Genomic DNA, 25,596 nt, shown 5'->3' with positions numbered 1-25,596 from the left:
ATAGAGCATGGCTTTCAGCTGTGTCCAAGACAAAAACGCGCCCACCCCCCCAACCCCCGTGTCTCCCACAGGTGAGGAAGTGGAAAATGTGTTCAGACCAACCTCTCATTAAATCTTCCCACCACATCCTGATGGGCCTCTGTCCTGTATCTTGAATGCACGTCCTAAAAGAGACAACGTACATTAGTAGAAGCTAATGGCACTGAGGCTCAGCGTCCAGATGTGACGAAGTTTCAGCAAGCAGCCCTGGGATAAAAGAGGCACCAGCGATGCTGCTAGGATCGAAATCCATTCCCACCTAACCTGCTGTGCTAACCTGGCTGAATGCGATTTGCTGGAGCTGGAATCAGACGCTAAATGCAGTGTTTCTCATCACAACAAACATCCCCTCACTTCATCTTTAGCTTTTCCCACATTTTATCTAGCATCTCAAAATATATTCATTTGCTCAAAATGCACATGCCAACACCAGACATGAGGGGTACACGCTGGAGTTTGGTAAAGCATGACCCCTACTCTCATGAAGCTTATCATCAAATGGTTGGACGGAGACAAATCAATAGATAGAAATTTTGGGAAATGCTACAAATGAGAAACAGGGCATAGTGACAGCTAATGGGGTGGGGTGGGAAGGGGGACTCCTTACACAGGGTAGTGACGGAAGGCCCTCTGAGGTGGTAAGCAGGCGGCCAAGTAAGAGCAGGGGGAGAATAAAGAGACAGCTTTGTTCACAGATATTTTAAGGAGGGCTTACTAAAGGCCAGGCACTCTTCCAGGATCGAGGAATATACAAGGGAGGAAAACAGTCCCTGCTCCCATGAAGTCTGGAGACTAGCACAGGAAGCCAGATGATAAGCAAGTACTGTCTGACTTTAGAGGTCTGTAACATGCTTTGAAGCCAAATAAAACAGGTTGATGAGTGATGGGAGAAACACATATTCTACAGGGGGTGAGAGAGAGGGCCACGCTGAGGAGGTGGTATCTGGGCAGGGACTGGACTGCAGTGAGGAAGTGAGCCAGCAGACATTCCCGTGAGAAGAGCCAGTGGGAAGGCCCTCCGGTGAGAGTGTGCTGAGGGGAGAGGGCACATCTGAGGACCTCTAAGGAGGCCAGAGGGGCTGGGGTGAGGAGAAGTGGCGGTGGGGGGATGCGACAAGAAGCAGGCTCTAGATCTGAAGAAAGCCCATTTCACCAGATGAAGGCAGCTCACGAAACCCCGAGGCCAATCCTAACAGTTCCCGAGCAGCTGGCCATGGACATGATTCAAAACCTGCCTCGAAGAACACGACACCCACGTGGCAGAGCCGATGAGTCAGAGACCAGCTGTGCATCCAGGGGGACACTTTCCTCACTTACAGCCAGGTCCAAAGCTTGGGCAGAAAATATTCCCCCCACCCCACCACTTGGAGTCGAAGTTTCTGCCAACCTGGGAGTGGAATGGCAGTGTTCCTTCATCACCTACTAGGGAGAGGGCAGGGGAGGACGTCAGGACATGGTCCCCTTTTCATAGCACACAAGTGCAGGCCCTGGCGTGGCTCTCTGTTGAATACTGCTTCAGAAATTTAACTACACAACAGCCGCATCCTATCTGCATCTCACTGGTGTAATATTTGCAAATGCCTGAGAGCAAAGGCACAATTCACATTCCCCAGTAGACGCAGGGCCAGTGAGACATCTCCGCAGTCACTTTTTCCTTAGTTGCAGTTACAGCTCCCAGCCCAGAGATGATGCTGACTGTCCACTGGAGTTGCTCAGTAAGAATTCTTAAAAGAAAGTAGAAAAACACAGATTAACTTGAACCCCCATAATCAAGTTTAAAAAAGCAGGGCCTTACCATGGTCATTGTGTACAACTGCTTGAGTGAGTTCATGGTCCGCAGGAGGACAACCACCAACCCACCGCCTTCCACTGTTTCTACAGTCCTGGCCAGCAAGTTTGGAGTCAAAGCTTCAAAATCCTGGAAGGAGGAGACCTTAGAACTAGCTGATGATGCAAAGAGCATGGCAGGGAAGCTTAACCAGGAGGCAAAGAAGGCTTTAGAGTACAAACTCAAGATGATACCCCCTACCAACTCACCAGGACCCCCATACACACACACAGTCCTTATTTAGGACTTATTTAGAACAGGTGTATCTGGTTTTATATGTCAAAGTGTTTCCCATAATCCCTGATAAAATCTTATTTGGAAAGAAGTTCTCCAGTCTTCATTAATTCTCACAAGAATTTCAGAAATATCTCACATTCATTTTCTATGTTCATAGGCAGAAACTGACAAAACTCTACTGTACCACACGGGGGAGCCACTGCCTAAACGAGCCATCATCACTGCATCTGGTAACTGGCGAGCAGAAGCAACTCCCTAGCAGTCAGTGATGGGGTGAGAACAGGCAAAACGCTCTCCTCAGCCTCCAAGGTGGGATGTAACCCAAAAATGCGTGGACAACCCACTGGACTGCAGAAAGAAAAAACCAGAACTTCTATTCAGAATTTCCCATCTCATTTCTTAATTTATGTTTTATAAGGTATGTTTTATAATACATGTAATTATAGCAGTGCATGCATATAATAAATACATGATGAAACAGTGGGAACCTGAGCTTAAATGTGGAGATTTGTGCTTAAATGTTTTCTTTCGGGGGCAGGAGAGGGGGCAATGGATGAAATCCCAGGTGTCAAAAAATCAAAGAATAAAACAAAGACCACCAGAGCTCAAAACAAAAATGTGAAACAATCTATGAACTTGCCAGGCAAGAGAAAATATATGCCAGTGAAGAAACTCACCAGAGTTTTCTGCGGGGGGGTTGGGGGTGAGGGGGTGGAGTGAGGGGACTTTAAGAATTAGACGGTTGATTGTGGGGGCTGGTTGTTCAGTCAAGCACTTTGGACAGGATGTAAGAGTGCTCAGGTCTGTACCCAGTGAGTTAAAACAAGTCTGACTCCTGTCTGGTCTTCAGTTAGTTCTAAGAAGACAGTAAGTTCTAATAAAAGCCTTCAGTTGGTTCTAACAAGGTCTGGGGTTCTAGGGTCATGCAAAGTTCTGTGCTCTATCAAGCTGGTTAGACCCAGGTGTGAGGGAGCACCACTACCAGTCTGGGTACCTCTGGACAAGTGCTGCTTTAGATAGAAAACGCTCTTTTTATGGTGGTGAGTTATCAAGTTCCTTGGGAAAATGGCCAAGTCTTCCACTGATAAATTCTGGGGGAAGGAGAATACACAGGCATCTTCTCTCCTCTCTGTCCCTCTGTTCTCATGGGTAACCAGGCAGCCCGAGCACCCCTCAGTGCTCTGCCCCCGGGTGCGGGCTGGGGGAAGTCACCCACCTGGAGAACACACATGCCAAACGTGTTGCCCAGGATCTTGTGGGTCTCGCTGTAGTAGCAGTAGCGAATGTTGGTGGCAGCTACGAAGAGTTCAAAGGGGTCATCTTGCTTTATGTTCAGCGTCCCGTTCTTTATTTTTTTCTGCAGCTGTCGCATTCTTTTCTTCCGATGACTGTAATCACCCCACCCCACCCCCAACCCCATGAGAGCCAGTTAACTGGAGAGGCTAGAGTTGGGAGAAGGGAATAGACTCAACAATCCCCCACTTAAGACTTTCAGAGCTAGAAGGGAACTTGGAAATTGTAGGGCTAATTCCCTTGCTTTAAAGCTAAAAAAAAAAAAGAAAAAACAAAACTGGAGAAGCATTAGAAGAGAAGGGCTTCAGAGGAGATAGTATAAGTCTGTTTGTGAACCCTGCCATTTTGATACTTCACTTAACAAGAAGGGTAATGGGAGTCCCTAAACCCCACATTTAGCCAGAGCTTGAACCTAAACCCTGGTGGACTCATTATCTCAGTCTCAAGCCCATACTTCAATTTCACGGCACTCCTTCCCAGAGAACCTAGGAGAGGCATCATGATGGTGGGTTACTTTATTCATTTTTCCTAAATGAATTCATCCACTTCCTTCCCAGATGGTTGGATCAAGTCCTCAAGGGCAGTTCTAATTGAAGACAACACCAACAGAGGATACACGGGTCAGAGTGGAATCTGGACATCTCCCAGACATCCCTGAACTTCTCTCTCATCCTAAACATCTCTGAATACCCAAGTGTCAGTTAACTTCTTTAAGACTTTTTCTGCTGTGGACCGTTTTTAAAGTCTTTACTGAATCGGTTACAATACCGCTTCTGCTTTACATTTTGTTTTTTTTGGCCTCCAGGCACATGGGATCCTAGCTGCTGGACCACGGGCTATGAACCCCCAGCCCTTGCACTGGAAGACAAAGTCTTAACCACTGGACCGCCAGGAAGTCCCAACTCTTTCTTTCAGAGAAAACAGAGAACAAGAAAACTCCAGAACCAAGGGGTACAGCAGACCAAAATTTTATCACAGTTTTCTAACTGAAGAGTAAGGCCAAGGCCTTCCCCCTGGGCCTCCAGTTCCTCAGCCTGTGACTTAGCATCAGCTTTAACCTGATGCTCTGCCACATCTAGACAGGGCTGGGAGAGCTACAAGAGGCACAGGAGGGATTTTTTTTTAAAAGTGAGATCAGGTGGGTTAAGTTGAAAGGCAAATCTGCCCAGAATACCCTGAATTGCCATTCTGACATTTACCAAGTGTACAGCAATGAGAATCAGAGCACCAGAAACTTAAAATTCTGCTGAGAGGCAACAGGCCTTATTCTCAATCTGTATTAAAAATGGTTACCTGCCCAATTATGAAAGAATATGCCAATTATGTCTTAAAAATACATACTGCATATACAGCTAAATGCTAACAATGCCTAAGTATTGAAAATATGGTGCTTTTTATTTTCACCTTTAAGATTTTTCTGTATTTTTCATATTCTTACAATAAAGCTTTTGTAATGTTTTTAAAGCAAAACTATCTAATTCAAAATCGAGTTTCTTTTAAGCAGAATCAAGTCTCTTAAAGACCAAAGGATAAGAACTAATCAAATATAGCCTTTGGTACTTAAGTAAAATTAAAATGTTAGAGCCTGTTAACAATACACTCAACAAATAGTAACTGAGCACCTAGTAAAACATGGCAGATCCTTTGAAAGTATGAAAATATAAAGATAAGCAGGAGAGGCCTCCTCGCTAAATGAACTTACTTACCAGTGGGCAAGTGATCACATCTTGAGGGAGAGAGAAGGTAAGGTGCCAAGCACTGTACAAAGAGACAAAGGCTAAAGAGGGCAGAGGGGCCATGCGCTAAGTCTGAGGGCCTTAGGAAAAGCTTCCTGCAGGACGCAGGCCCTGAACAAAGGGGAGCACCCGAGGGGACCATCTCAGCAGGTGAGTACAGAGAGGTGGAAGTGGCACCCCAAGTGGAGGAGGGAGCAGGGGCAAAAGGCAGGGGGTTTCACCAGAGCAGAGAGCAGCCGGGGCTGGAGACGCACCCTCGGAGTCCACCCCAGAGACAAGCTTTACATCTGGGGATAATGGAGGGGAAAGAGGCCCAAGGACAGAACCACACAGGTGAACGGGTTGTGGGGGGAGATGAGATCAGAGAGAGGGAAGCGCTTAGGAAGGTGGTCGGAGTAAAAGGAGAGGGTTTCTGACGTCGTGCTATAGTGGTGTATCTGCCAAGGATCAGCACCCCGCACACCAAACTCCTCCCCACATACGGGTGTAGGTAGAGCTGCCAGGCTCCTACTCGGTGGCCCACCCCATTGCCTCTGGCCCAGGGCTGGATATCTTTCCAAAAGAATTTGGGAGAAAGATGGATTTCTGTGCTGTTGAACCCAAACCATGTAAACCTCAAGGGCGATTTCTGCAATGGGGACCACAGAAGGCAGAGAGCTGTCCTGAAGTGGGAAAGAATAGAGCAGACACGAGGGATGACACAAAGACTGGGGACAGAGCAAGGACCAGGGTGTCAGCACCGCGGCTGTTCAGCACCCCCAAGGCAAAGCTGAAATCTCACCCCCGTAGGCTTCAGTAGCTAACCCGAATACTGCTGACCCTTGAAAAACCTGAGGGTTAACCTATGTCTGACTTAGAGTCGGCCCCTCTGTAACCATAGCTCCTCTGTATCAGAGAATTCAACCAACCACAGACCACAGAGTACTGTAGAGCTTACTACTGAAACACATCCACATGTAAGTGGAGTCCTGCAGTTCAAACCCACACTGTTCAAGGGACAACTGTACTTCAACAGATTCCATTTGTGCCTAAGTATGTTTGTGTTAGAGGTCTCATATTTAGTATAAGAAGTCTTAAGTTCAACAATTAAAAAAAAAAAAACTAGCCAATTGTCAGACAGCAGACTAGTAGAAGAGCTCTGAAAAGAAGAAGAGAAAAGCTGCTGCATTAGGTATCAGGTGGAACCAGCATTATTAGATGAGCTCGATCAGCTGAGAAAACTAGGAAGAAAAATGGCATGCAGAAAGCAAGGAACTGGGCTGGGAACATAAAAAAGCATGAAAAGATTTTGAAATTTATTGTCAGAAATTAAGAATGAACATCAGTTCTATTATTTTCTCTACTGGGAAGTGTCCTCAGAGACAGCACCTTTACTAACAACCCCTTAAAACCTAGGTCAAAGAATCATTTCCTGGCATTTAACTAAGGAGCAGGGATGGGAAATGGGATGGGACACTCAAAGGGGCATGACTTACCTGCTAAAGCCCAGCTCTTTCTTATAGCACCACAGCACCGAAGGCCGAGCTTTCACAGTTGCTTTGGACAACATGTGATGGAGTATGACTACCTGCCAAAGAAAAAAGCCACAGACTCTTAGGGACAAAAGAGACCTCTGGGATGGCCAGGCCCAAGACCACAAGGCAAGCAGCACCCAGGTTGGGACTAGAAACCAGATCACATACACTTACTCTTGTGCTCAGTATCAAAAGCTGTTAACCTATCTGCTAATAACTCTAAATACCTATTCATCACTTTCAAGAAACAAAGGAACGTTCCCACTAGGCATTTCACTTAAAGAAAACACCAAAGAGACCTTAATGTCATTATGTGTAAAACCCCAGATGGTCCGTAACATGCTGACTCTCTGGAACAGGACAAAAAGCCAGGAAGCATTTACCAGGTCTTACCTGATCCTTCCCTCGATCTCCAACCACAACAAAGAGAGACCTTTGCCGCTCAGCTACCCCATTCTCAATGAGAATCCGGATTCGGTTATCCACTTTCTTCCGATGCATGGTGAAAAATTATCACTAAAACAGAAGGAAAGGAAATATAACTGGACATGAACATCCAGGTTCTGGGTGAAAACCATTAGCTGGCTGCCTCCTGTGGGACAGGAGCTGAACTACACACATTTAAAAGTATTTTTTTAACCCTCAAACAGCTCCCTAGGGAAGACATCAGCCTCCTCTTTTGTATTAGGAAACTTAAGCTTGTAACTGCAAACGTGTAATCTGACTCTATCACAGCATGACTGAGGCTCAGAAAAAAAAGAGATGAAGGAAGAAAAATTCAGGAAACAGAACTTCTAAAAATACCTCAAGAAATGTATAGATTAAAAGAACTGTGTGACTTTGCTATGTATCTTTTGTACATTTTCATGCTTTTAATCTTAATCACAATGCTAAGGACATTCTGATAACATTGTTTTGAAATAGCTGTTTTGATAGTCTTAATAATAAGTCATTTAAGATTTGGCTTAAAAACATTACCAAATAGTTGACCTAGGGTATGTCCCCTTGGGCTTCCCTGATAGCTCAGTAGGTAAAGAAACCTCCTGCAATGCAGGAAACCCAGGTTCGATTCCCAGGTCAAGAAGATCCGCTGGAGAAGGGTTAGGCTACCCACTCCAGTATTCTTGGGCTTCCCTCATGGCTCAGCTGGTAAAGAATCCGCCTGCAATGCAGGAGACCTGAGTTTGATCCCTGGGTTGGGAAGATCCCCTGGAGAAGGGAAAGGCTACCCACTCCAGTATTCTAACCTAGAGAATTCCATGGACTGGCAAAGTCCATGGGGTGGCAAAGAGTTGGACACGACTGAGCAACTTTCACTTCACTTAGGCTTGAAAGGTGAAGAAAATGTTCCCATGGGCATGGAAAGCTATAATTCACACCCCTCTGGAGGAGTTTTTTAAAAATCAGAAACAAAGTTAAAAAACAAAAAAAAAAGAATTAAAACCTATGATATATCCATGGGAAAATAAGGAAGTTTTCAAAAATATTTGTTCAAAATCACTTTCAAGATTTATCTAAGGATATGGATATAGATGCTTATTAGAGGAAAACATGGCAAGATATGTATATGTATATATCTTAAATACACATTTAAAAAAAAACTTAAATGTAGTTATTAATGGACAGTGAGATAATGGATGATTCTTATTTTGTTCTTTTGGGGAGTTTGAGTTGTTTTTTTTTTCTTCTAATTAACATATATTACTAACAAAATCAGAAGAAGAAATCAATGAATATTACTATGATGGAATGCGTACAATTGCTTCCTCAAGGGAAGGAAAACTATACCTAAGCCTGTACAAAGAGATTTCAAGTTATTGTGATTACATATGATAGAACATTGCATCATTACCATAATAGATACACCAAAAAACACCAGAAGTATCAATTGTTTCTACAATTAAAAATAGAAATGACATGTTACTTAGACTCTCCAGTGTTAGCTGCATTCTACACACAAAGCTCATTAACTGAAACTTAACCCTGTACTGTCTTCCTAAACTCTCAATCCAAACATGGATTTTAGCAGTTCTTTCTTACTGTAAAACACTATGTCACAACCAATGGCTCTTATTTTATAAAGAAAGGACCCAGTATAAATACTCAAATACAACCAAGGAAGAAAAATGATGGAGACATGATTCACATTCAGGTGCCCTCCTGATTTCAAAGTATGAACTGTTTCCAGTTCACCAACCAGCTTGTGAGCTCAGTTGCCAGCCACACAAAAAACCCCACCACCAACCAACAACCAATTATTGCTTTTTGTTCTAGTTACTGTGGGAGTCCCCGAAGTAGTACCAAATAAAGTCCTGACTTCAGAGTTTTCATTTTCCTTAGAGAAAATATTTAAGAGAAAGAAATGAGGGATAATCTGCCTAAAGACAGATAAAATTAGATGTAACACTAATTGTTACAGACAGGTGAAAGTCTGAGATTACTGTGGGCTGCAGTTGCCAAGGAAGGCTTAATGGATGAGGAAGGCCTTGATGGCAGAGAAGGATAGTTATTCTTCAGTATTCATTTATCAGTCAAACAAATATACATATTATCTACGCGCCAGGCCATCATTCTAGGTGCACTGGTAAACAAAATAAAGTCCTGAGTGTTCCTGCTGAATACAGAGTATAAACGAATGAGGATAGTGATGCAGCTACCAACTTGGGAGGATCTGGATGAAATGAGATAGTTTCTGTTCAATGCCAGGTGCTGCCATCAGGAACTGTGGACAAGCTCCGCGGAAACCAAAAGTGTTGTCACTCACCCACTCAACCTACCCCACTCCACCCCAACTAGAGCCCCTAGAGGGAAGCGATCAAGTCATGCAACCCCCAAGAGTGCTTAGAAGCAGAGGGTCCTGTCATCTAGGAGCACCCGGATGAGGTGGCAGTCGTGATAGAGCGGCCGTCGGCATGTGTCGGGCACCAGCACTAATGCAAAGGCTTCGTCCTGGAGCCAGTCTCATCGGGCCCAAAAAGGACGCCGACGCCGACGCCGACCTCGGCACCCGCCCCCAGCCATCCCGTGAAGGATACCTGCGCCCCGAGCCCGGCGGACTCCAGCCAGGAGCAAAGCGGAAGCACGTGGGGACACCGAACTTTTGCGGAAGAGGCGGGCGCAGCCTAACGGATGTCTGGCTGCCGGCTCTCACAGATCACCCCTCCGCGACGCGCGTCTCGCTCGGGCGCTTGAAGGCGGGGCGTGCGCCGACGCACTAAAGGAGCGGCGACGGCGAGAACGGATCTTTTCAACCCGGTCGCTGAGTGATGACGTCAGAGCTCGCGGGGCGGAGCTGTATCAACCGCAGCTGTACGGTTCGTCTCCGCTGGCTGTAGCAGTGGCGCTGGGTGTCGTTTGCCTCTCCAGGTCAGAATTAAGATACCGTGGCTACGGAGGGCAGAATAAGTAGATGTTCGCACCCGCATGGCCTGTCACTGCGTGGAGCTAGCTCGGGTTCCCAGACAGGCCCAGGTTTTGAGTGTTAGCCTGGTTATGCGAGATGACTGGCTCCCAAGATGTGCGCATAATTTTGAGTCCTCTTATTTTAAATAACGTCCTAATGTGACAAGATAGGGAAACTCAATCAGCAGACCTTTTTCGTTCAGCTCACTTGACCCTCCTCATCCTCAGTCATGACCTCGTAGATTTGTCTGGGAGTCCGTAAGTTTTCTACCCAATATTATTGCCGCTGTACTTTGCAGGCTCTTTAGGCCTGTACCTGGCTGTCAAATGCTGGAGTTCTTATGAAAACCAGCTCTGGGGTTCTGCTCTGTTTAGTTACTTCCCTCTACCCCACCCCTAAGCGAACTGTCAAGCAGTTCACTTTAAAGGCCATATATAGTCATGAATTTGGGGGCCAGAAGGTTGAATTAAACACATTCTGCTCAACTTTTCCCTGATGCCTCTATCAGCCAAACTAATTTCCCTTTCTACCTTCAACTCCGTCAAATCAAAATGTAATTCTGTAGCTACAGACCTAATCAGCACCACCCATGAGGTCCAACAACCATAATTTCATAATTCCCTGAACAAAATGTCAATATGCTAGACAAGATAAAAATGATCAAAATTTTCCTATCCCTTTTGAAGTTTAACATAGTCTTGGTAAGAAAAAGGTGATCAGAAAAAAAATATCCAGTGAGTAAAAACTAACGCACACAGAAGACATGGAAGGACTGTGAAATGGTGACCTGGAGCAAAGACCTTAATTTAGAGAATGAGCCTTAACATTCTTTTTAACAGTTGAGTGGAAAGCTTTCCACACATGAAGTTTCCAGGACGGTGAAAGTCTCAGCAAAGCATTCAGTGTGGCCAGAGTACAGTAACCAAGATAGAAAACGGTAGGAAATTAGGCCTGACACATTAGGCACATGGGCCAGATTTAGGATTCTAAGTGTGGCATGGTTTCTAGGGAAACAACTGGAGTCTGAATAACAGGGAAGTGACAAAACCTGATTTGCCCTCTAAGGCTCAATCTGACTGCTCTGCAAGAAAACTGTACTACAGGAGAGCAAGAGTAGAAACAGAACCATCATAAGCTACTATTGTTACCTGTTCTGATAGTGGTGGTGGTCTCAAGTGCTCGCTGACTTAGGATATATCCTGTTTTTAAGGTAGAATCATATGCATTTGCTTAAGGACTATAGATACAAGGTATGAAAGGAAACCAATGATATCAAGGTATTTGCTCTGAGCCACTGGATATACGTCCATCAACAGATAAATCTGAAATACTCATGACATTCAAAATCAAGACATGAAGTTTGGGTGTGTTTGAGGGAGTTTAGGACCTAGAAATACTTCTGAGTGACTAAAATGATGACTGTAGTCAGTAATGGGATTGGTTAAGATCAACTAGGGAAGAATATTTGCTAGGGATGGAGTCTGCAACCAAGTCCTGGAAAACTCAGTAAAGGATACTGAGCAGTGGCCAGATAGAAATGTGTAGAACCCATTCACAACCACCCTGCACTTTATGTTGTAATCATTTCTTACACGGGCTACACCAAGTCATCTCTTGCACCATAATATTTTGCTCTCAACACTGTTGTCTTTGCTTTTGCCACTGGACTGCCAGGAAATCCCCTGCCTTGAGTGTTATTAAATGGCAATTTTATTAGGTGACCCACCATCCTCGCCTCCCCCAATCCCAACCACTAGACACGCAGCTTAAAACTTACCTGTTTCCAACTCCCAAGAAACAAAACTTACCATGGAATAGAACTACAAAGCTGTTCTTAGTAGTCCTTACCTGTTGCTTCAGCCTCTCTAGCTCTATAAAACCTACACTTCACTCTAGCCAGTTTCTCAGTCATTGGCGATTGGACTTGGACATGCAGTTCTCTCCCGTTCTTTACCAGTTTACTACTCCTCATCCTTCAAGTCTTATTCACATCAAAAATGTCTTTCCTGATAATTTTGACTAGGTCATATCCTATCACAGCCTTAGTATCTATATCGTCAACCATGTTGCTGCATCATGGCTTTTGCTGTATTTCAGTATCATCACATCAACATCTTTGATCAGATTGATAAGAGCAGGAACCAGCGATTCTGTCACCACTGAATGCTTAGTGCTTGGAATGGTGACCTGGCAAAGAGGACCCAAATTTGCTGAAGGAAGCTTTGGTGTACTGACTTAATACAGTGACTCCCTAATCTAAATACAGTACTTACAGAAAACCAGTACTAAAAGAACAGTAAAAATTGCCTTCACTGAATCAGGTTATCTTTCACTACTTACATACTCAAGGAGCCAGTCTTCTGCATGAGACTGGATTAGGCTTCAGAACCGCTGTTTAAGGTATTAAGATCCCAACTGAGAAGAATTGTAGTAGTCTAACAAGGTGAGGCTAACAGAAATTAAGGTTTTTTCCTCTCTTCTCACAAGCAGCACTTCTTCACTTAGAGCTTTGCTCAGTGGTATAAACAACTAAAGCAAACTTCACTCAAGGACAATTAAGGTATCAGGTTTTAATATGATTTAATCTAATGTAATTTAAAACATTCACTAGTCTTTTCCAGTATATTTGTAGAATTCAAAATGGGAAAGGGTATAGAATGAACCTTAACAAATTATTTTCATATTCCTGAGGGTTTTCCCTCCCCCCATTAACTCTTTAGAAGGGATAATAAGCTTAAGAGCAATACTGATTTTTTTAATATAACTTACAGTCAATAAAACTTCAAAGAGTGCTTAATAAGAACTCAAATGGGATGAGATTCAAAAACTCAGATGAGATGAAATGATGGGTTTTAACTTTGTGCTTACCTGTATCCAATTCCCCCTAAGATAGATTATTGAAAATATAATGAACAATACAAATTTCCTAAGACACTTAGGAGGCTGAATATTCAACTACTTTCTACATTTTATGAACTGGTTGTTAACAGAACATCTGTTAATTAACCTTCTGAGAATAAATACACATTCTCATGTCTCTGACGTCTCCCACATCACGGAGTCATATATATATATATATATACACACATAGGAGGTTAAAGAACAGCAGAAGCTAGCTGATTAAAAATACTTAACGGATTTTGTTTTAATATGAAGATAACGATGATCAGAAAACCTCTTTCAATAATATTCTTTAGGGATATTAAGATCTGAAAATAAAATTGCCCTAGCCAAGGTAATCAATGACACTGTAAAGCTTTAAAACAGAAGTCTCATTATTCTCATGAGATGATTGATACTGTGCATTTAAATGAAAGTACTTTATATATGGCATCTTGCTATACCAAGCCACAGTGCCACATGTGACAACCATCTCTTTTCAACTCTGCTAGAATATGCATTTGCCCACACAAGGCCTCCTGCAGGGAGGACAAGCATCAAGCACCCACGAATTATACAGAACACTTAGTACCAAGACTCAGATCTTAATGGGACTTTTTAAAAAGTTCTCTGCCCCACAGAGAGGTGCTCCTTTAAAAAATGTAGTCTGAATTGAGGCATAAAAATTTTAGATTTAGACTACAATGGTAGAATGCCAAAAAAAAGGTGTAATATCTCAAAAAGAACAAACGATTCTTTTAAAAACATACATAGAAATAATCAAACTACTAATACCTTTACACATTCACGACATCTGCACTAATGCATAGAAGTTTGAAACCTAGAAAGCATTTTTCCCCCATCCCATCTCTGAACTGATTCATAGAGATCACTGTATAAAGAACTTATTTCAATTCTGATTTTAAATGTCATGAAATTATTTCTACACAGATAGCAAAGTTAGTTTTATATATAGAAAGATTGTATGCACACATCATCTAGGGATTACCCAGTAAACCACAAATATTTTATCTATCTGCCTAAAACAAAACAAACATATGGTTGTGGTACATCCCAGGCAGATGTCATTTAAAGCACACAAGGGGAGGTGCTAGCAGAAGAAATACTTATTTGCAAAAGTAAACAGATAACCCTTCCAATATGATGTACCACAACCACACATGAGAAAAGTCAAGAACTTCTTTTATTTTAAAATAAACATTGAAGATTCCCCCCTTCCCCACCACCCTACAAAACTTTGAATGTGGAATGTTCAATAGCCTATCCATTTTAGAAGGTTACAAAACCAGCAAAAACTCCAGTTGTCTAATGATGAATGTTTGAGAATAGTTTTATGGGTTTAAGTAGCTGAGCACCTACTGGAAAAAGTCCTTAGCTAAAGGCTGAAAACTAAATTCAATTTCTGCACAGAAATACCATTAACTTAGTAGCCTTTGCTTAATATAAGGTGGGATTAATTTCCCATGAAGTCAAAGTGGGATACAACAAGCAGCATTAAGTTCATAGGCACACAGAACTAGTGCTCCAACTGCTAGCACAAATTTCAACATCATACATAAATTACTAAACTGTCCATCATCATCAGGCTTGGGACTCTCTCTATACATCTATGGGAGGGAATCACCACTTTGAATATAAATACCTCCATGTGAAACAGATAATTCAGTTAGGGTTAGACAAAAGATAAGTGCAAGTACTGTAGAAATAGCTGCTGGAGATAACCATAAAATTTGTAACACTAAACTGCATGGGGTGAACCACATAAGCTGCTAACTGTTGAACACCAGTGTTTCAAGATACAACTTTTATAAACATGTTTTATTTGTTTGCTTATACCATCAGAAGTGAAACTATTGACTGTCATTTCCCTAAAATAGGGAAATCAATCTAAAACACATACTGGTGCTTTTCAAAAGATAGCAATTTAAAAGGGTGGCAGCAGCAGGCATTTGATGTCTTTTTCTTTTAAAAACTTTCAGGCTGCAGGAAAAACATGTAACCAAGAGTGTTATGATTATCCATTAGATTTTCATCAGTACCTGTACCAATTTAGGTGACAATACAGCAAGATCCAAGGATTAGTGACAGACAATGTACGTCATAAGGAATGATGTATACTACCAATCCTTACAAAACTCATTGTCAAAGAAACGGTTAAGTGTTTGAAAGGTATCTAAATATTTCACATTAAGTACAGAAGCGGCCATCAAGATTATATCCCTTAATTGTTGCATATTTTTCAAAAAGTGCCAATCAAAGCCTAATTTTGCATTTTGGCTTTGTCTTATACAGTATCAGCTGTTAAAAAGCAATTTACATGTGTCTTAAACCACAGTTGTCTGGCCAGAGGGTGAACAGTGCCGTGTCAAGCCTAAGGCTGGCACCAGCCTTGTCTGTGTGATTAGGGCCCGTGCATAATTTGGTATGCATCTAAATGTTCAGTGCTCCAGTTTAAGTGGAAAAGCTGTGAAATGCAGTTGTTCTGCCAAACCACACTCCACTCCTTCCATCTTCCTTTCAAGGGAAATATTTTAGTTTTGTCAGTTACCATTGAATGACTCTAGGGCTGATTTGTAGATTTTATCCAATGTCAGAAGTCAATCTTGCTTTATCCAAGCCACTTCAAATAACTATGGAGATATCACCCCATTAAAGTATATTATGTTTTACTCCTAAGCAAGGGTGAGGAATCTGAGTATCATGTGCAAGGCTCAAGATGACGCTTAGGACAGAACATGCAGAGTAAAAATAGTTTCCTTCCATATCCAGGTAATATAAAGCTGACAATTGTAGTCCTGTCTTTATGGGATGAAAACAGTCCCTTTACAATAAGGTTCCTGAAAGGGAGAACAAATAGATAATAACTCTTCTGGTAACATATTATGGTACACTGGCCAGTGTGTTTTTGGCGATTAAACATAATCCTGTGAATCAGATTAATTCACTTGCTGAGTGTTCATTTGCGGCATCCCTCTGTTGGGTCTTGGGGGCCCTCCACGACCTAGAAGACAAAAATGGCATTTGGTTTTTCTTTCAAATATTATTTGTTTTGCCTTCAAGCAGATTTTCATCTGAAGTCAAGAAGCATGTGGGCAGCTTGTCATATTATTAGGTTTAAGAGGTCAATTCTTCAGTGTTCAAGTTTCACCTGTCCTGGAAGTTGTCATGCGCAAATTTGCTCATGTTCTCTAGTTAAAAGAAGAGTAGAGCTAATGGAGTATTCCACCAGTACTCATTCATTCATTCATTCAACAAGTATTTATTGAGTGCCTACTATGTGCCAGGCACTGTCACCAGGCGTTGGAAATAGATACAGCAGTGAAGACAGACAAAGTACCTGCTCTCATGGAGCTTACATTCTAGTACACACGCTAGCTTACATTTCAGTGGTAACATCATACTATCAAAATTAATAAAAGCACCAGAATGAAAAACAGACCTTATTACCTAAACTGTTATAAAGAAACTACATAACATTCAAAATTGTATAATGACTTGTAACAGAAAAAGTAACTTTTTACATGCTGTTAAAACAGATTTTTAGCTACCAGTCAACTCAACTTTCATTGAATATGCTACAAGGTGAGAAAGAACATAACCCACATTCACATGCAAATATCCTTTGATACTTCAAGTCAGTAATTCCCAAGTGATCCATAATTAAAAAAAAAAAAAATGCACCTTTTTTGCTGGCCAGTTTCTACTAGCATTGAAATTAAAGAATTTTGTAATTCCTCCTTAATATACATTTGTATACATATTATGGCCAATATCTAGAGGAAATCAATTCAACTTCCCTCAAATCAGAGAACCATTTAGAACTTCAGATCGTATGAAATGCTACCTCTAATTGTTACACAGATTGACTTCCTACCCAAATAGGAAGTAGTTTTCCTATATTAAGAGACAAAACAAAAAACTCTTAAACATGTAATTTTTAAGTATAGTCCTGCAAGTTGGTTATGAATTTGGAGGCTTTGTTTAAAAGTCAGAAATAATGACATTTATATCACTAATAGTGGTCCAAAAGTCATTGAAATTTCAATTTTCTATCACTTCTAAATGGTTCTCTAAATGTAACTATGGCTTATCCGGCCATTAAAGGGTTTCTGGCCCTAAAATATAATAAGCATGTTTCAAAAATGAAAGAGGAATAATAAATTTATATAAATGTTCAATCTCATTCCAAAAATGTCTTACAAAAATGTTTCGGTTTAAGTACTTCCTAAAAACATTTAGCAGGTTTTAGGACCTGAAAAATAATTTGCAGTTGGAAAAACACTTTCTTGAGGAGGAGAAATGTTCTAGTTTTCAAGACAGTTTATATAGTAACAGGGATAATCATTCAAAAAATTAAATTTGGGTTCAAGATAAGTTTTAGAAACAGAGCATTTCATTTAATCCCTAGCAACAACTCTGGAAATGATAAATGTATTCCTAACATGTAACCTACATGCAGACTATGAACAGCTCTTCCAAGGCCAGAACAGAAGCTCCACTTAGGAGCTAGGATCACCACCACAAAATATTACCTCGTGGGGCTCCCCGTGGTCCACTCTGCCCAGAGCCTCGCTTGAAATTCTGCTGATATCCATCCTAAAAGACAAGCTAGTTAGTACTGAAGAAAAGGTAATTTTTAATGCTTACTCTATTCTTACAGTCTTTTATAGCATACAAAATTCTTTGTTATTCTTTTAGACATTTAAACATAGCATTGCTGTAAGATATTCCGTAGTAGTACTTCTTTGATTTTCAAGATCAACGAGATACACTTCTTTGCTCATAAAAATCACTGTGTTTAGAAAACTATTAAATGAATCCCTATACTGAGTGCTAAGGAAAGCAAAAGTCATCATTCTCCACAAAGAAGTATCTTGTACAGAGGTTCAAAATTAGCCCCAAATTACTTATTCTAGTTCATCAAGCACCTACATTAGTTCCTTTCACTGCGGTACTTAGGTCAGGTTTATATTTTTAAACAATTTCACCTACCCGCTGATAGCCAGAGTAGTCCCGGGGAGCACTGAATTGAGATTGTGTATAACCACTGTTTGGAGTGTTAGTAGAGAATGAAGGGCGGTAACCATCATATCCTCCTAAAATTTAGGACAAGAAGAAAAAAAATAAATTTTTTTTTTTTTATCTTAAGGAGTTTTTACCTTCTCACTACTGACCAAAGAAGAACTGAAAAACTGTAAGCCATGCTAGTTATTCAAACTAATTTCTAATTTCCTACCCTGATCTAATTTGTCTCTATTGCCTTAGAAGATGAAACAACTAGTTACCCATCCTTGCACATACACACACAAAAAACAACAAATCTCCATAAGGTCTCGTAATTTATAAAAAGCACTATCCCTTACAGGATAGTGGTAGATATGGGTTTAATAGATACAAAATACTCAGTCCCAATTCTGCCAACTTAAATAACTCTTATCAACACATACAAAAAAAAAAAAAAAAAAAGGTTTACACTGTACCTAAGAAGCAAATGCAGAGATACAATTTTTTCATAAAAAACATGACATATTTCTATATACTGTGCAAATCATAAAAGAATATGAACTTTCTTTTGGGGGGTTTTGTCTTTACCTCTGAATCCATTAGCAGGTCCTCTGTATCCATTCATCAAGCCTCTAGCACCACGGGAACCTCCACGAGACACACCACGACTGTTGTAATAGGGCTGACTGCTACGTGGAAATCCAGTGTTCTGCTGAGGAGGCTGCTGGTGGTTACCAGTCACTTGATGGGGCTGGTCCTGAGAACCATGATAAGTGCCAACCACTATAACAGAAAGAAAAAAATACATATATACATGTATACACACACACAAATACACACACCATTACAATCTGCCTGATTTCCTATATGCTTTCTCGCTTAAGAAATGTCTTACAGTCTCCTCAAAGTTTAATTCTGTCCTTAAATTTTCATATTAATAACAGAGAAAACTACACATTAATGAAATCCCTGTCTTGCTCCTACCCCTGTACTAAGCTAAGAGAATGAAATTCTCCAACAATAATTCCAGATCTCTGAGAGCACACATTGTGTGAAAGCACACCGTTCTACCCTTCCAAGTGACTTGAAAAGCTGTATTATTTAAACATCTTCTGAGAGGCACCTCTGTATAGCACAAATGACCTACAATAATCAAAAGATTTTATGTACTGAAATACTTAGATTCTGTACCATTTAATTCTTTTCATTATAATAAAGCTCCTATTGCTAGTTTTCTTATTCCTCGAAATTTCTCTTGATATTTGTTAAAACATACAAAAACATACCTTCCCCATAGTTAAGCAGCTATAGCTAGAATACTCAGTTACAAAGATAAATCAGCAGAGGCCTTCAACATATACCCTATCATAATACTTGAGTACATTTCAAGTATCTTTAATGCACAGCCAATTTAGAAAAGAATTAAATAGTACTCACACTGGCACTTAACCCCCTGAAGTGAAGGTTCTATTATTGGAAGTATGGAAGTATTCTAGTATGGAAGGTTGTCCATACTCTTAGATCCCTCCTCCTTCCACAATGGGGAGAAGCCTAAAATCTAGAAACCTTCAAAAATAAAATAGCAAGGTACATTCCTGGTATTACCCCAATGCTCATAATTCACAGGAGAGAAAAAACAATGCTAACAGTAACTTAGGGAGATAAGGAAGGTATAGACCAAAGGAAGAGCCATACTCAAGGAAGAAAAAGTCAGCAGCCTCCAGTCAGCCCAAATCTCGTATGTTTGGGCAGAGAGAAAAGGTAGTGTGAGTCTTGAAAATTTATCTGACCTACTTTGTATCTTTAAGAAATCCATGTTTATGAGTTCTCAGAATGCTATTTTGCAATGAAAAATCTATAGAGAATGCCTAGGAAGAAAAGGCTCTTTTTTTTGAACTATGTAATGGACCAAATACACCTAAGCACAATGTGATCTTTCTATATAAATTATCTTTTACTACATTCTCAAAACATAATTATAAAACAAATATCACAAGTACCAGTAACATTTTCTATCCATAAAGATTCACTCAGGAAATTCCCTGGCGATCCAGCGGTTAGGACACGGGTTTGATCCCTAGTGGCGGAACTAAGATCCTGCCATGACACATGGTGTGGCTATAAAAATTTTTTTTTTTTTTTAATAAAAAGATTCATTCATACACAGGTAGAAAATGGTCAGAAGAAGTGAATTTTCAACTTTGTCAGTAAGAACTTTATTATCCTTGGTCAAATCTCACTGCAAGAAACTCAAAGCAGAACAATTAAAGTGTGATCTTTATTTTAAAGATCCTAGTTACGTGCACATAAAGCATAAGCACGCACTTTTAGTCCATAATAAAAAAGTCAAATATCCTTGCCAGATCTTTTTTTCAGGTCATCCTTGATGAGATATTAATCCAAAATTTCTGCAATGATAGGGGACTTTCCTGGTGGTCCAGTGGCTAAGACGCCACGCTCCAAATGTTGGGGGCCAGCCACCTGGTTAGGGAACTGGATCCAACATGTTGCCACTAAAGATCCACATGCCACAGCTAAGACCCGGTGTGGCCAAATAAATATTAAAAAAAAAAAAAATGTCTAAAACGATGGGATACACTGACTTAATCAATGAATATCGTTTAACGCCCTCAACATGCCAAGCCAGGTCCTAGACACAAGGGATGAGATAGTTTCTGACGCATAATCCTTGCCCATAAGGAAGTTTTAATAGTAGGAAATAATAAGTAAATAAAATATACATACAAGTAAAAACATCTATATTATTTCAGGTAATAAGAGATTAAGGAAAACACCAAGTAGGGTAAGTGAATGACTAAAGTAAGCACATTATATTTGGACAAGGCAATGAAGGGAGGTCTCTGTGAGGTGGTATCTGAGCACAGGCTTAAAAGTCACAAAGCAAGGTATGCAAACAGTGGAATAAAGTTTCAGGCAAAAAGAAAACAAAGCATAAACGACTTTTTCTTTACATTAAAGAAAGAAGAGAATTTGTGTCTGTGGCTGTTTGTTTGGGCACATAACGAAGAAAACAGGACATACAAGAGGATCAAGGCAGGGACCTAGATCATGGATCTCGTAAACTAAGGTAAAGACTGGGTTTCTTTTCTAAATATAATTGAAAGTCACTGGGAGGCTCTGAACAGGAAGAGAGACATCTGATTTACATTTTAAAATCACTCTAGCTACTGTGTGGAAAACAGACTGGGCTAACGTAAGAGTCAAGGGAGAGAGTTGCAATATTCTAGATAAGAGTTGATGGCTACCTAGTGGTAATGTGGATGTATTTGAGCAAAGCATATGGGCTGATTTATTTTGTATTGAAAATCTCTGTAAATGTACTGAAGTTAATTTTCATCAATAACATATTTTGACACGGTAAAAAAAGATTATCTAGCATCAATGCTTCATAGTCAATTAGTGAAGCTGAGTAGAATATAAGATAACTTGAACTCAACTGGCACAAAAGGCAAAACTAACCAAATCAAATGATAGATCAAATTGATAAATTTATCAATATGATAAATCACATATTGGTAATTGTCACAATATTTCAAACTGTTTCATTATTAGATAAGTTATGGTGATCTGCAGTCAGCAATCTTTGATGTTACAACTCTGAGGTCTTGGAGGATGGTTAGCATTTTGGGGCAATAAAGTATTTTTTAATTAAGGCATGTACACTGTTTTTTAGGCATGATGCTATTACTGCACACTTAATAGACTATAGTATAGTGTTAAGAGAATTTTTATATGTACTAGGAAACCAAAACATTCATATGACTCACTTTGAGGTATTTGCTTTATTGCAGTGGTCTGGAACCAAACCTGCAATCTCCTCAAGGTATGCCTTTACATGGCACTGAATAATTAAAGAAGCCTGAGAATGAGAAGTCCAATTTTATCATTCAGAAGCATAGACTGCATAACTGCCAAATTTCTATCAGAGTAGGGTTGATTCAAACTCTACTGATTAGCGATGCTAACTACCACAGGGATATGTAAGAAAAATTATTGTTGACCCAAGTCTGTCAAGAAATCAGAAGAGTTATTCACATCAGTCAGGTTTACTAGTTTGCTGTGAGATTCAAATTAAATCTCTAATTATTTGAATTGAATTAGCAAAGACCTAAAAAATATATATATGTATGTCTTACAAATATAAGAAACCTACTATTGTGAGAGATATGGTAACCAGCCAAATTTTGACCTTATTTGCTGGCAAGGACTTTGTTTTAACCTAGTCTACTAAATGTAGCCTTACCATGCCTTTACTGCTTAACTTTGTATAACTGACTTGCTGCCAGATATCATGCTACCAGGCTTCAATTATTAGCAATTAAAACCAAAGTTGATCCTAATTCAAATAGCAAGTTTAATTCCACTAAAATCACCAATGACATAGGCTATTATGAAAACTCACTGACCAAAGGAAAATGGGCATATGGTCTCCAAAACCTGCACATAATTCACATACAGCAAATATGGACTTGATTGTACTCAGAATCAGCAATGAAAAATTAATTTGTTTTGGACTACTACCAAAATAAAAACTCTTGGTAACTGCCACTGTCAAGTCCAAACTCACCTAACAATGTCAATCACTCCAGTGGAAAGCAAGAAGCCAATGAGGTGACACTGGTTTTCCTACCTGTTTGAAGCTGTTCTTGCTGAAGCTCTGCTTGTTCTACTTGGTGAGGCTGACTGGAAAAGCTCTGGTTGTAACTGGCCTGGTACTGATTTTGCTGTTTTAAAGTTTCTGGTTCATTAACAGGAGGAACTGGGGCATTCATATTGAATACCTATAAGTAAATAAAGTAAATGATTAGTTCTTCCCTTTATGCTAATCATTTTCCTACTTTTAAAATGGCAGATCTCCATGCTGGTTTTAACTGAGATGTAAACAACAAGTATCACAAAAGTCTCAAGACATTTATTTCTCTCTCATACACACACACACACACACACACACACACACGTCATAAAGCACTTTTTAGCAGAGTATAAACAGAGATTAAAAATCTGAGAAGACACAGGATCAGAATCCTTGGAAATGCTATTATAAATGAGAAATCTTAAACGATGCAAACCCCTGATACATTATCACTTTGATAAATTAAATCTATGAACTTTAAGTTGAGTATTTCATTATATTTTAATCGAAAATTAGTATTTTAAGCATTTGACTATGAATCTTCCTGTGAGCACTGTTCTAGCTATATTGCATTGATCACAGTATTTTCATTATCATTATTTTCTAGAAATCCTGCAATTTAGAGATGCTCACTGAAGAACCAAAGAGTAGTATCATAACATCTATTACTCTGAGATATAATTCAGTAAATTAAAAGATTCAGTAAATATGATAAAGTGTAAACAATTAATCTCTAGGTAATGATCTGTGTTGTGTGTATGCTCCACCGTGTCCTACTCTTTAGGACCCTATGAACTGTAGCCCACAAGGCTCCTATCCGTGGAATTTTCCAAGCAAGAATACTGGAGTGATTTGCCATTTCCTTCTTCAGAGGATCTTTCTGACCCAGGGACCGAACCCACACATCTTCTGTATTGGGGGGCAGATTCTTTACCACTGTGCCACAAGGGAAGACCAATGATATATATCAGTCTACTTTTTTCAAATTTAAAATTCTGTTAAACGGTGAAACTACAAAACAAGATGTAGGCACATAACTCCTAAGATTCAAGTTTATCTCTGTGAACAGAAAAAAATGAGTTTTATGTTCAATTAAACATAACCTAAAGTTACAGTAGATGCAGATTCAAGCACAAAGTTTTTGTGTCATTTTGCTGAGACTCTTACATTAAGATAGTACACACCAGGCACTTAATGTCAACTGACTTAATCTGCTTACCGTTTGCATGGATTGGAATGGAGCTGCATTTACATTGATTCCACTGCTATGTAAAGGTTTGCTTGTCCCAGCCTGGAACACTTGAGGCTGAGAAGCAGCAGGAAGGGATGATGATGCTGTAGTCTGGTCTGTATTTAAAGAGATCGTTGCCTAAACACAAAGTGAACAGATGCACTTTAACAGATGCAGTGAACTAAGACCCATACGTATGTTAATAAACTCAACTATCTTATGAAATAAAAATAATATAGTGAATGCGTTAGGTCCAAAACAAAGAGATACTGTATTAACAGTTATTTGCCTCCACCCAATTCAAAACACAACTTGCCTGAATCTGGTCAATCGGTTCCTTTTGTGGTCGTTGCTCAGTAGCATGAGAAGGTTGGTACAAGGGTTGAGATGCTGTATATCCCTCACTTGTGGATGAAACCAAAGGAACCTAACAAAGAAGTAAAGAAATCAAAGCTTCATTCTGTTATAAACCAACTTCATTACATACAGGGCTAAGAAATAGACAGTCATGTTAAAGAGACTATAAAACCTAACAACTGGAAAAATACATATATTATTAAAGCTCAAAGTTAATAAACCCAAGCCCAATTACGAAGTTCCCTATAAATACAGATAATATCTACACTAAATTTTAAAATTATGAAATCTAAATTATGTCATCTCAAATTCTCAGTTTGAAATTTAAAAACTTCATTATAATTAAAAACCATAAGGTTTAACAAATACATTGTTTTTATCAGTTTATTGAAAGAAAAATAAATGTAAACATGGAAATAAAAGTTGATAGCTACTCATGCCAGACTTGACAGTGATCAAACTCACACTTGGTTTTCATAAGCTAGCTAAGAAAGAGACCTAAGAACTGATTAAAAACAAAAACTGCAAAAATATTTGTCTTACCTGTGTAGCTTCTGGCTGTACAGAAACTTGATTAGGTTGAGCAAGTCTAGATTCAGAATGAACTGTAAAATTGACCAAAAAAATACTGTCATACAAAATCAAATTTCTTCAGAGATGTATAAATATCTTTTACTTAGTCTCTAAAGTCAATTTTCTATAGCCAAATCCTAAATAAACTATTTAGCAATTAGGAAAATAAATGGGGAAGTACAGGAAGGATTTTAGCTTTCAAGTGAGCATTTTCAATTAACTGATACTCATTATTATTAATCAATTACCACATGCCTTTCCCTTTTTTTTTTGGAGTGTTAGTGAAACAATACCAGCAAATAGGTGTAAAGCAGAGTAAGAATTAATGCTAGAATTATCCCTAAAAAAGAGCTTTTTAAAGCCGTTAACTACAAAGGAGCATAGTCAATATTTTGAGATAGATAATATTCAGAAGTATTTTAACTATCTACTTTCAATATAATTTCAAATGCTTCCACTGGAAAAAATAAAAATTTATCTTTAAAAAGCCTATATTCAATTCAGTGTGCATGTTATTGTCAACTTTCATCATTCTTCCACTACTCTTCCAAATCATGGTTAAACAGATAATCAAAAATACAGTATCTTTGGTTAGTCATTTGGAAATCATCCATTTTCACTGGAGAGTCTAGTTGACTTACCACCACCTGAAAATTCTAAATAGCTTTACAGGTTACATCAGTGGTGCATGTGTTGACTGGCATAGCTAAGAAAACTATGTATTTTCTTCCTCTGGTAGAGCTCAAAAAGTGAACACTAATAACTTTGTGAGTCCCTGATCTGTTTTCTAACTCTTGGTAGAGATAAGAGCTCCCTTTCCTTTAGA

At 39.7% G+C, this 25,596-nt stretch overlaps 2 protein-coding genes and 1 long non-coding RNA gene across 5 annotated transcripts in view; 1 reads left to right on the top strand and 2 right to left on the bottom strand.

The window, feature by feature from the left end:
* Positions 1-9,816, bottom strand: part of NAT10 (N-acetyltransferase 10) — a 38,166-nt gene extending 28,350 nt beyond the window's left edge. Inside the window, exons 1-6 of the mRNA XM_055549292.1 lie at positions 9,683-9,816; positions 7,041-7,163; positions 6,609-6,700; positions 3,321-3,492; positions 1,835-1,957; positions 103-164 (exon numbers count right to left, since the gene is read on the bottom strand). Of these exons, the coding sequence (XP_055405267.1) occupies positions 103-164; positions 1,835-1,957; positions 3,321-3,492; positions 6,609-6,700; positions 7,041-7,148 (557 nt within the window). The 5' untranslated portion in view covers positions 7,149-7,163; positions 9,683-9,816. The remainder of the gene's footprint in view (positions 1-102; positions 165-1,834; positions 1,958-3,320; positions 3,493-6,608; positions 6,701-7,040; positions 7,164-9,682) is intronic.
* Positions 2,387-4,341, top strand: LOC129629305 (uncharacterized). Its single transcript, XR_008703133.1, has 3 exons — positions 2,387-2,522; positions 3,955-4,093; positions 4,203-4,341. It is a non-coding gene; the product is annotated as an uncharacterized LOC129629305 (long non-coding RNA).
* A 4,300-nt stretch (positions 9,817-14,116) lies between the features above and the next one.
* The window catches only part of CAPRIN1 (cell cycle associated protein 1), a 35,219-nt gene continuing 23,739 nt past the window's right edge, over positions 14,117-25,596 (bottom strand). For 2 of the 3 annotated variants that reach the window (XM_055549294.1, XM_055549295.1), the window contains 8 exons: positions 24,741-24,802; positions 24,157-24,267; positions 23,829-23,978; positions 22,607-22,757; positions 18,544-18,738; positions 17,944-18,047; positions 17,484-17,547; positions 14,117-15,952 (listed from right to left, as the gene is read on the bottom strand). In XM_055549294.1, the coding sequence (XP_055405269.1) occupies positions 15,888-15,952; positions 17,484-17,547; positions 17,944-18,047; positions 18,544-18,738; positions 22,607-22,757; positions 23,829-23,978; positions 24,157-24,267; positions 24,741-24,802 (902 nt within the window). In that variant the 3' untranslated portion in view covers positions 14,117-15,887. Of the gene's footprint in view, positions 15,953-17,483; positions 17,548-17,943; positions 18,048-18,543; positions 21,836-22,606; positions 22,758-23,828; positions 23,979-24,156; positions 24,268-24,740; positions 24,803-25,596 lie in introns of those variants that run through there. The other variant, XM_055549296.1, reaches the window with a different exon arrangement.

This window comes from Bubalus kerabau, chromosome 15 (genome assembly GCF_029407905.1).
Source record: "Bubalus kerabau isolate K-KA32 ecotype Philippines breed swamp buffalo chromosome 15, PCC_UOA_SB_1v2, whole genome shotgun sequence".
Lineage (NCBI taxonomy): Eukaryota > Metazoa > Chordata > Mammalia > Artiodactyla > Bovidae > Bubalus > Bubalus kerabau.
This window is presented reverse-complemented; position numbering and strand designations above follow the sequence as displayed.